The sequence below is a fragment of the Dendrobium catenatum genome, unplaced genomic scaffold (genome assembly GCF_001605985.2).
Source record: "Dendrobium catenatum unplaced genomic scaffold, ASM160598v2 fragScaff_scaffold_542, whole genome shotgun sequence".
NCBI classification, from domain to species: domain Eukaryota; kingdom Viridiplantae; phylum Streptophyta; class Magnoliopsida; order Asparagales; family Orchidaceae; genus Dendrobium; species Dendrobium catenatum.
The window spans coordinates 3,227,072-3,237,776 of record NW_021319004.1 but is presented as its reverse complement, the minus strand read 5'-3'; the positions used below and the strand labels follow the sequence as shown (position 1 = coordinate 3,237,776).

Here is a 10,705-nt window from a genome sequence, read left to right as displayed (position 1 = left end):
AAACTGCTCTTCTTATTATTCAAATAAACAGAAGCCAGCAGATGCAGTGGAAAGCTATATTAACATGTGTTTGGGACAAGCTTTTTTATTGCTTCTTAAAGCAGCCTTAAATATAAAAAATTTAAAATTTTTAATTAAAAAACTGATTTAAGAAGCAGTAATAAATCCGTCCAAACAAAACCTAAATCTCCAACTAGAAAGAAGATGATGAGATTCATGAAATCAACAGACAATACTTCGGATAAAGATACTAATAATGATAATGATTTCTCACCTGACTAAGGCTTCGTCTGGGACGACTTTCTTACTGCTTTTTAAAACAGTGTTTTAGTACAAAAATTAAATTTTTAGTACCAGAATACTGTCTAAAGAAGCAGTAAAAAAGTCGTACCAGACGAAGCATAAATGACAAATAAAATTTGGTAAAATCCTCAACCTGAAGTCCTGAGCCACAGATGCCACCAAACCACACGTCCAATCCTAAACCATCAGCTTATTCTATCAATGAAACCAACAAAAATAGAGAGGGCAAACCAAGGCAAGAATTACCGAGCAACAAAAATAGGCAGTCAGCACAGAAGTATATATAACAGACAAATCAAATAATATACAATACATGGATACTCAACACGTCCAGAAAAAAACAGGAAGACGATGACTCTCTACCAGTAGAAAGGACAATGAAATCCATGTGGCAATACAAGCAATTATACAATTCTTAATTGGTAATATAATATATTGCAGCTATTCACAAATCTGCACAAACTAGTACTAAGAAAAATGACTCTCGATTCAAATTTGTAAAGCTTCGATAGGAACTTCACCAGGATTAGTAGCCAGAGGTTCTGATGCAGTGAGAACCTCAGATAGGCTTTCTGAAACGTCTTGGGAAGAATCACCACTCTGTTCATTTTCTTTCACCTTTGCTTTATCAATCCTTTGCTTCAGGTTTGAAGCTCTGGTCTTTGAACCGGCAAGTTTTGCTTCAGGTTTAGTCAGTGCAGATTTTATGGATGGTAGTTTTGAATGTGATTTGTGGGAAGTACTTATTTTGGAAAGTGCGGTATCAGTTTCAGCTTCCCCGTTTTGCTTGACTAAGCTGGGCTGGGTCTCTGAACTTTGAATTGAGTGATCAACTTGTGAGTTGTTAGCTGCGGTGGAGGACTTGTGTCTTCCAAGCTTCGGGGATCGGGCTCTTGTTGGAGGGATCTGTTAAAGAACAGAAGTGAACAAAAGAGGACCATAAAATCATGGGGAAGAGGAGATTAAATCGAGAAAAATAGATCGGCAGATACGACAAGGAGAAAATTGTGAAAAAAAGAACTCAACTGATAAGCTTAACGAGATAAAGAATTATGAAAAGGAAGCACTCAAAGTGATGATTATATGATGCATTGATGCGGAAAATAAGAAGGATTCTCAAGTTTAGCATTATCAAGGTTAGCTAAGCAAAAGATACAAGCAGCAGAAAGGAGAGCATATACACAAATATAATTGTGATAATTTTCTAGGAGGATAAACAGGAAATTATCATCATAATGGAAAAAAATGAACATAAACATTTCAAAGTTGACATGCTAGTGTCTTAAGATGCCAAATGAATAATTGGGGTCCTCTTTTCTTACTACTTCATTTGGAGAAAAATGCTGAATTCATTCAAAAAGAATGGAAAACAGACGAGTCATTAGCCAAGAGGCTATTTGGGGTATTTTAAAAATTTTATTTTTATTTTTATTGATTGTCAAATTAGTTGATTTTGGCCATTAAAAGGGAAGCATAATATTAAGTTAAGTGTTGCATATATGAGGATGCTCAGGTGGATGAGTGGCTTCACTTTTAGAGATAGGATACAAAACGAGCATATACGTGAATAGGTTGGAGTAGCTTCAATGGAAGATAAGATTAGAGAGTGTCGCCTTAGATGGTTTGGTCACATAAAACGGCGGCCTTCCGATGACTTGGATAAGAGAATAGATGTATTAAATTTGGCTTAATATTAAAAAAAGGTAAAAGTACCTAAAAAGACTTGGTTATAAAATATTATAAATGATATTTTTTTATTAGATTTAAATGAGAATTTGACTCTTAACCAGAGACAATGGAGAAAAAGGATTCATATGGCCAACCCCATGTAGTGGGATAAAGACATGATGTTGTTGTTGTTGCTCTTGTTGTCCAATTAATTGATTTATGCAATGGTGCAACTATCGCCGATGAGCAACAACAATAATCAATGAGGTGGTGATAGCGGTGATAGTCGTTAGAAGTAACGATAGCGGTGACCGATAGTGATAGTTGTTTTTAATTGAGTGTTTTTAAAAATAGCTTAATTTGTTTTAAAAAATAATTAGACATACAATAAACAATCTTATTTTTAGAAAACAAAAATAAATAATAAAAAATAAAAGTGATTACAAACAGGCCCTAATATACCCTTGTTGTTTTGAAAAGAAAAATCAATCATAAAACATATGACATCAAACCCTTCAGAATTTGTTCCTTAATAACCTCACAGCACCATCTATAGAGGTTTTGGGAATTTGTAATTCATTCTTAATATTCATCATGTTGCCCTCGAAAAGGTTGATTGTTCAACTACCAAATCACTCTCAAAAATCCAGAAACTCAGAAGTGATTTATTAACTAGTAAAGATAAATAGATTGATAATCCGTTCAAATATTTATTAGGATAAGTGGAAGGTATTAAAGAATCATTGAATAAGATGAGCGGAAAAATAAATTTGATTTTGAGCATAGCTAATTTGAAGCAATTCTTAAATTATTCTTTGAGCTGTATTATTTTATCTGGGTTCTTGCTAGATCTATCTTACCTGACATAGAAGCAAAGTCACAAAATCTCCCCTCATCCCAATATAAAGGATTTATCCACCAGATAAACGCATGTTGGAGTGCCTACATCTACGATAAACATTATCTCATGAAGTTTAACTTCTTCTATAGCCTTGAAAATCTATTGAAAACTCAGAATCAATCTCCTCCATTATGGGAAGATTAGCTTTAAATAGAAACATCTCATTTCAATGAATGAGACATCCGAGAATTCCTCTAGGAATGACCTCTTTGAAGAGGGATCATCTCAGCAGTTCACATATAATCTTGACAATTCTTAATTTCTCTTAACCTTCCACTCAACAGCGGAACTCCAATAACATTAATTGTCATTATTATTCCTATGAGTTTCCTATAGATTTTATCAAGGCATTTCAAAGATTTCAGTACATGTCCAGTTATTGCACCATTTTTTATGAACATGACAAGAATTTTAGCTTTCACCTAAGCACTTTGATTAGTTTGCCCATTTAATTCAATATAGAATGCCATCCCTTCAGCGTATTCCTCCTATCCCTTTGCTCAACCGTCCTTATGACTTGGCTCGTGCTCTGAGTAGGATCAACTCTAAAAATATCAAGACATAAGCTCATTGAGAGGACTCTTCTGCATTCTTCTTTCAACTTGGACCAAGAATCTTCTCTGTTACTTGTCTCTTAATCTATAACTATCTCACTAACATAATCTCCCTCCACCTTATTTCTCTTGGAAGAATATCATGCAACATTTTAGCATGTTTGTACTCTACTACTCTCGGATAGTAAAAATCTCCCCTCGGGCAACTCCACAGTCGACGTAGATCATTCAACTGAACCACTTTAAACAATATGCCTCTCTTCGCATTATGGCTTTCTCTTTGCCGCCTTGTAAAGTAATCCATATGTGAAACTTCCCAACTCATACTCTCAAAATCTTGACGCATGATCTCTCCAACTCTTGTGAACAAACTTAAATCATTCACACCTAATGTTAGTTTCATTCTGATTGGTTAAAAATAAATTTTTTTACTTCAAATTTTTGAAAAGACATTTTAGGTTTTTTTTTAGGTTCCAAACATGTTTTTAAGTTTTCATTGAGTCCCTATACCTTAAATTTCAATCTAAGTCACTAGAGATTAATGAAAAGATAGCCACCACGAAGAGAAGCAACATTTTATAATATATAAAGGCTATAAATACATATAACAAAAACAAATAAGAGGTAATATTATTTCAGAATGCAATTATTAATTATAAATTGATTTATAAAGTTAAAATATTATACTCATCCATCTATCTAATGAATAATAATAATAAAATATTAAAACCAAAATCATCAAGACCACTCAAACTTTGAACACTAGACCAAAATTGAAATCGTTTGCCTTGCATGCCAAAAAATATGTATTGTTTTCATCCATCTTAACTTCTAAATTATATATGTTAATTGTGTAGGATTTCATCTTTTATCACGATTTTTATTAACGCATATAGGAGAAACCGCATTTATCGGATATGCAAATTGTGTGCAAGTTGCTCAAGTTGTTTTTATTTTTTATTTTTAGTTCACTTCACTATAAACATGCCCGCTGTAACAGTGCCTATAAAAATGGGATATGCTCTCTAATAATTTGATTATCTTGATGAGTTTAGTTTGCTACTGGAAGCTATTTTGACTCTATCCTCATCTAATTCCCTAGGATATTCGTTTCCAATTCCCTTTTACAGCACATATACGTTAGAGTCTGTCCGTTATTGGCATTGTAGCTTGTATTCAACTGTTGATTCCTTATTTGCTAGCAACCAATATCCAAACTATGATGTCAGTGTTTTCTATGTATGGCCAAGATACTTTATTTACTCGTATGGGGTTGCCTAGTTTCCTTATATTATTAACATTTATTATAGTTATGATTTGGCAAATCCCTGATTGCATGCATCTCTGTACTGAAGTAACAATCTAATACTCATTGATTAGATGAATACGAAAGCTTGTTTTAGATGGAATTTATGATGCCTGAAATTGAAACTACTAATCTTAGGTCAAATTCTATGATTCAAAGAGAATTAAATGTAGGGTTTTTAAGCTATAAATAAGACTCCTACAATATGTAAAAATTCATTTGGTTCAATATAATTTTGGCTTCCTCTCAAACTTGTGTGGTTTCATGTACATTATTTGATTACAGAGTAAGTCCTCATAACTACTTTTGATGAAAGTATTCTCCTTATATCAAGGAGAGACCTGGATTAACACTATATTGATTTCTTTCTTTTAGCTCTCTTTCCTATTTTTTAGTTATTGATATGTGTGTGATCGAGATGTGGTCACGTTTGATACTATCTAGATGCTCTCATTGTGGTATGAATTTCATTCGTTTCATGGCTTTCATTTGATCACAGACTTTCTTGCTACTTTTAGATTTTAGCAAACTTTAAATTATTGTTAAGTGAAAGTTTTATGTATTTTCCAATTTCATATAAAAAAAGAATAAAAGTAGCCGAAAACTAAAGTTATCAAACTGCAAATTTTGTTCTTTGTACATGCTTTTATGCATTCCATCCTAGGTTTACCTAAGTGAACCTAGAACCTGATACGTTCTTCAGCAAATTTGATAATAGAGTATATGATTGTATCGTCATGTCAACTAGAAGTGGCGATAATAATTGGATCAATTAATAAAACAACAAAAGATGCAACATAAAGAAAATCAAGTAGATATAATTCTACATGAGAACATTAGTATTATGATAAAAATTATTTTCCTAATTTTGATTGGAGTTTTACATTAGAGAGTTTTCAAACTAAATTGACAATTTAAAATATTTCTTTGAACGATATCATTTCATTGATTCAAAAAGAGTTAAATTTGCCTAAATAAACTAATAAGACATACACAGTCGTTTTGTCAAAGAGTTGCAAGTGAAACAAAACCTACATAAGATGATCTAAAACATAAAATTAAAAAGCAATATATGTCATTCATAAATACAAGGATCAATGGCATCAAAAATTTAAACATCCATGGTGTTTCTGAATATTAAAATAAAATTATGAGTGGCATAACTAAACGTCATTTTTTTAGATTACTTTATTGTCAATATCTATTTCTTTAAAGGTTTTGGGTGATAAATTAGGAAAGAATTAAACTATAATTCACCAACTAGATCACTGATTATTAAGATAGACTATAACCTGTGTGCTAGGGCAATTAGATAGATTTATAATTCCCTAAAGAAAAATATAGCATCTTCTGTTAATTTAGGCAAGCATACATTGACACAAGAATCATTCATAATTAAATATGATTTTATTGAAGAAACTATAATTCATGAATACCCTTTAAAAGAAGAATTAGATGAATATTACAATTACTAATGGATTTCTTTGATGTTGTTGAATTTGATACAATCCTACTTCAGAACCTATTAACGAAAATGAACTTCTTCTTGAGCAAGATTCAGAGTTGAGCCTAAAATAAAATTTGAATGTGAACTGAATTTTGAATTTAAGACTAAATAACAAATTGAATTTCAATTTAAAATTGAACCAATGATCATATCTGAACCTAAATTGCAATTAAAATCAAAATCTAGCTTAGATTGTGTATCACAACTTCTAATTTAAACTAAATCTACTAGCATATGAATCTATATTTCTAATTGAAATTAAACCTATCCATAAATGTGAAAAAAAACAAATCATGGTTATTGTAGTTAATTAAATAATTGAGAAAGCTTCTGAATGAAGTTATTTTCATAAATCAAATTGAAATTAAATTTTTTTTTTTTAAAGGCAATTTTATTTTTAATTCTTGGTTCTTGACTCGCAAATTCATTAAAGAAAAGTTGAAAAAAAAAAGAAATTGTGTCAACATTTAAACGCATTTGTTAACAGAAAATTATTTAATAAAAAACATGAAGTTTAAAACTCTATATATCTAATCTACCATAAAAATGTATGATTTATTACAACTAATTTTAAGCCATTTGGGTTGATTTTCTTGAAAATGGTTGTCTATCCATACATGCATGTAATATTTGTGTGGTTTCTTTTCCTTTACTTTTCATTATCATATCATCTTAGTTATAGGTTATTACTAGTATTAAACTATATGTTGGCAAAAGAGTAGAGTACACTTGGTCTAAAACCTTTCATCGAAATCCACCGCCACCACCAGTCTTCGCGACCATATGTCCTCATCCCTTCAAGCCAAATTTACACAGTCATCATGCATCTAACATCATTGCCAAGTTCCATAACATTATATTACATGATTTTTATCCATCTCAACAGTACTTGAGAGTGCCATCCAACTAAGGTCACCCCCATTGCCTTGGAATCACAAATGCAAAATGCTGAATAATAATTTGCATTGAACGACAATGGGGTAGAAAGTGGAGGAGGCAATGATAGGAACTGTGATGTCTTAGTTTCCATTCCATCTTTTCCGTTCCTTAATTTTTCTTTTGGTTTTTGTATGTGTGGATATTTCTGTTCGTTACATCAAATTATTGTGGTTGAACAAAACAAATTGATTGAGCCATCAATAGGAACTCAAGAGTGCTTTAGTCTTCTTCTTCAGACGGTTTCATATGTAAGATGCCATGATAAATGATACCATTAAAACATATTAATCACTACCTTAAGGGAAGCAGAAGCCCTTGCAATATAAAATTCCATGTAAAACCTTGATACAAGTTCCATGAGGAAGAAACCTCTCATCATTGAATATCACGTAATTCTACGAGAAAATTTCTAGAGGCATAAAATATAATAGCGTAAAGCCTTTTTTGGATGAAAATTCTGCATATAAACTTTTAAAAAAGCATGCAAACCCTACAAAAACAAACTAAACAGTTGAAACTCAATATGTAAATACTTTCCAAAAGTGATAATTATTGACTAAACAACGTGAACATAAATTTCTTCTTAAAATAACTACAAATCAAAAACACTATTTGATTTTCCTCTGCATTCCTTTGTTACAAGATGGTGTATAAGAATTTGTGACAGAATGCTCCTTCGCAAAGATGAACAAGCCCTTAGCAAGAGAGAAAATTACCTTCTTCAATTCAACTTTTGGAGGAATAGGTTCTTGATAAAAACTCGGCATCGGTGTAGCCTTAAAGGTCAAACTTTTCCTCAACTGCCTGATTTCGGCCTCTTGGGTCTCCTATAATTATTTTTCAGAACCTAAAATTTCCAATAAAGGATTGCAGTAGGAGAAAAACATTCATACATATAGCACCTTACCATAGACTTTGCCTGCATGTTGTTCTTTTCCAATTCTTTTGCATGGGTCTTCTCTTCCAGCTTCATGAAAAACTGAGGAACTAACACCATTAGGCATTAATACCTGTACATAAAATAACATAAAATAAAAAGGATCATCCAAAGTCATTTAAACTGGCAAACCTCCTTCCTTTTCTCTGCACGCTCATCCAACCTGAAAGAAAATCCTGAAGCACTCCTTCGCTGAACTTCCGTGTGAGAAGTATGACTGTATTGAAAATGCGATAAAAACATAACCAAGTTGAACTACACTTGACAAAGGCTTTCATGAGCCACCATATGACCTGCTATGAGGTGTTAATAGTTGCAAACATAATGAAGAAAACGGACATAATAGTTATGGGCAAACAAGTAGGTAGCATAGATTTTATCAAATTGCGGGCTAATTCGATCAATTATAACAATTAACTGCCCCTAAACTTAACTACAAATTTTTTTATTTGTTAAAATTCAAGCTTGATGCAAATTTGAAAATTGGGGAAGAAAATGCTTAAATAGATTACTTTTCTCATGCATGGATATGTTCAATGAGAGCATAAACCAAGTGGAATTAAGCATTTTCAAAATGGAAGGATAAACATCCAGAAAATTTAATAATTTCTGCTCATGAACTAAAAGAAAAAAAAAGTAAAAAGGAGATCAGAAATAGAACTAAAAACTTACTGGGCTGCAGAAGAAGTATAGTCATCCACTGAACCAGCATCAACAGGCTGAAGACAAACACACAATTTGGACAGCATCAATACCAGGAAATATGTTAGGAAAAAAGAGAAGTTTGTCATCATCCTTTTGAGAGAAATACCAATGATTGTTGCGCACTTCCTGCAGATTTAAAACTCAACTTACTAGCAGTTGGTCCACCTGTAATTAGTCAACATAATAAAGTTCAGAATAAGATAAATGCACAGTGAGGAATTATTTAAGATTAATCGAACAGACCACTAGAAGCAATTTCTGAATTATTTGCACTGAGATTATTCAGATCTACATTTGTCTGCTTCACAGCTGTTGTACTCTTCCTTGGGTCAAATGCAGAAAAGCTCTTAGCCGGAAAAGAAAGGCTCTGTGAAAGGCCGGCCTTTGGGTTCTTGTAATTAACTGCCGCATCATTCCTACCTGCTCCATCCTTGCTAAGTTTTTGGGCCTTCCTTTTTTCCAAATTATCATCTTGATCAGTTCCAGCTTTCTGCAAACCAAAGAGTTCATTTCATAGACAGCTTAAGAGTTCCTATAATGGATATCGGAAAAGGTTCCAACGGCGTACCGTTGAAAGAATTGAAACTTTATTTTCAGACATAGCAGAAGAGACTTCAACCACCAATTCAGAACCATTAGCGCCTCTAGCTTGTAATTGAACTTCCAAAGTTTCGTTTGGTTGTTTGGCGTCAGCCCCATTCTCTTCCAACTCATCTGTGCCATTTTTGGTGATTTTATTATCTTTATTTCCATAGGATCCGACCATAATAGCAATCGGAGCTTTCTCAAAATCCCCGTTGGAGAGCTCCATTTCAACTCCGTCGGCGGCATCCATTATACAATGTAACTCAGAAGCAGCAACAAATTAGCTTCTGCAACGAATCAAAATTGTTCGTCAGGTAAACACCGTGAAATATAAAATCCATAGACAAACATAGGTAAAACAACCAATTTGTCGTTGTTCTATTAACTCTTTCCAGACTCCGCTACAGAACGCAACTTGCAAGAACCGCACAATCAACACATCAGCAAAGTGATAGAGAATCTAAAAAGCCTGTCAAACTAGATCTAAGATAAAGGGCTACACTATTCACAAAGATCTTAATAGATTTCTATTTAAATATGGAGATCCGGAGCCAATAAAAACATCTCATACAAAAGCGAAACGCCCATGGCGAAAACCCGGCGACTTTAGAAAAGATCGACAAACGTAGAATCTACAGAAATGAAAAACGAGGATGAGTTAACACAATCATACCGCCGCAGCGTAAGATTAAAGAGCTAGTGCCCCGCAACCAGATGCTCCGATCGATTCAAATGCCAAGAAAAACCTTCCATGATCGAAACCCTTTCTAAGCAAACGAATTTCTTTACTCAGGGATCAAGATACTAAGATTACGAGATCAAGCCTTTAACGCGGACCTACCACGCCGGAAACCTCGTTTCCCGCCGGCGAAGTCCACTCCTCACTGCTCTCACTTCAGCCTTTTCAGAAGCGGATACTGGAACAGTGCTGTGCGAGTCGATTTTTTTTTTCAAACAGAAGATAAGCCGGTGGGACTGATGCAATTTACGAAACTGCCATTACCTGTAATAGCAAATATATCCCTTTTGCCGATTTGCATATGTTTGTACCCATAATTATGCTTCATTTAATTCCAAGAAAAATAATTGTAATTGCAGTTCTCCAATTCAGGATAAATTATTCTGTGCCGATTCCGAACATAAAAAATAGTCGAAGGCTTTTAAAATCGGACTGGTCAATGAACCGAAAGAATGAGGGATTAGTGGTTTGATGATTCGACCGGGGTCGAACCGGATGACTTAATAAATATTTATTATATTTAAAAATTATAATAATGACACAACTATTTATTTATTAAAA

General features: G+C 33.2%; 1 protein-coding gene across 2 annotated transcripts; it reads right to left on the bottom strand.

The window, feature by feature from the left end:
- Nucleotides 1–552: 552 nt before the first annotated feature.
- LOC110108238 (protein WVD2-like 5) lies at nucleotides 553–10,352 on the bottom strand. 2 transcript variants are annotated; one of them, XM_020838806.2, is made up of 9 exons: nucleotides 10,079–10,352; nucleotides 9,389–9,692; nucleotides 9,064–9,310; nucleotides 8,927–8,985; nucleotides 8,788–8,834; nucleotides 8,248–8,332; nucleotides 8,086–8,157; nucleotides 7,895–8,002; nucleotides 553–1,209 (listed from the first exon to the last, which is right to left on the bottom strand). In XM_020838806.2, exons 2-9 carry the CDS (start codon nucleotides 9,653–9,655, stop codon nucleotides 793–795), a joined length of 1,302 nt encoding a protein of 433 aa, XP_020694465.1. In that variant the 5' UTR covers nucleotides 9,656–9,692; nucleotides 10,079–10,352; the 3' UTR covers nucleotides 553–792. The 2 variants fall into 2 exon arrangements, with proteins under 2 accessions (XP_020694465.1, XP_020694459.1); XM_020838800.2 differs by having other exon boundaries at nucleotides 7,895–8,005; nucleotides 10,079–10,351.
- Nucleotides 10,353–10,705: the final 353 nt, after the last annotated feature.

Coding starts and splice junctions, on each gene's coding strand:
- LOC110108238 (XM_020838800.2), bottom strand. CDS start 9,655: ATGGATGCCGCCGACGGAGTTGAAATGGAGCTCTCCAACGGGGATTTT. Junction 8,333..8,787: donor TATACTTCTTCTGCAGCCCA/GTAAGTTTTTAG, acceptor TTTTCAATACAG/TCATACTTCTCACACGGAAG. Junction 8,158..8,247: donor GTGCAGAGAAAAGGAAGGAG/GTTTGCCAGTTT, acceptor TTAGTTCCTCAG/TTTTTCATGAAGCTGGAAGA.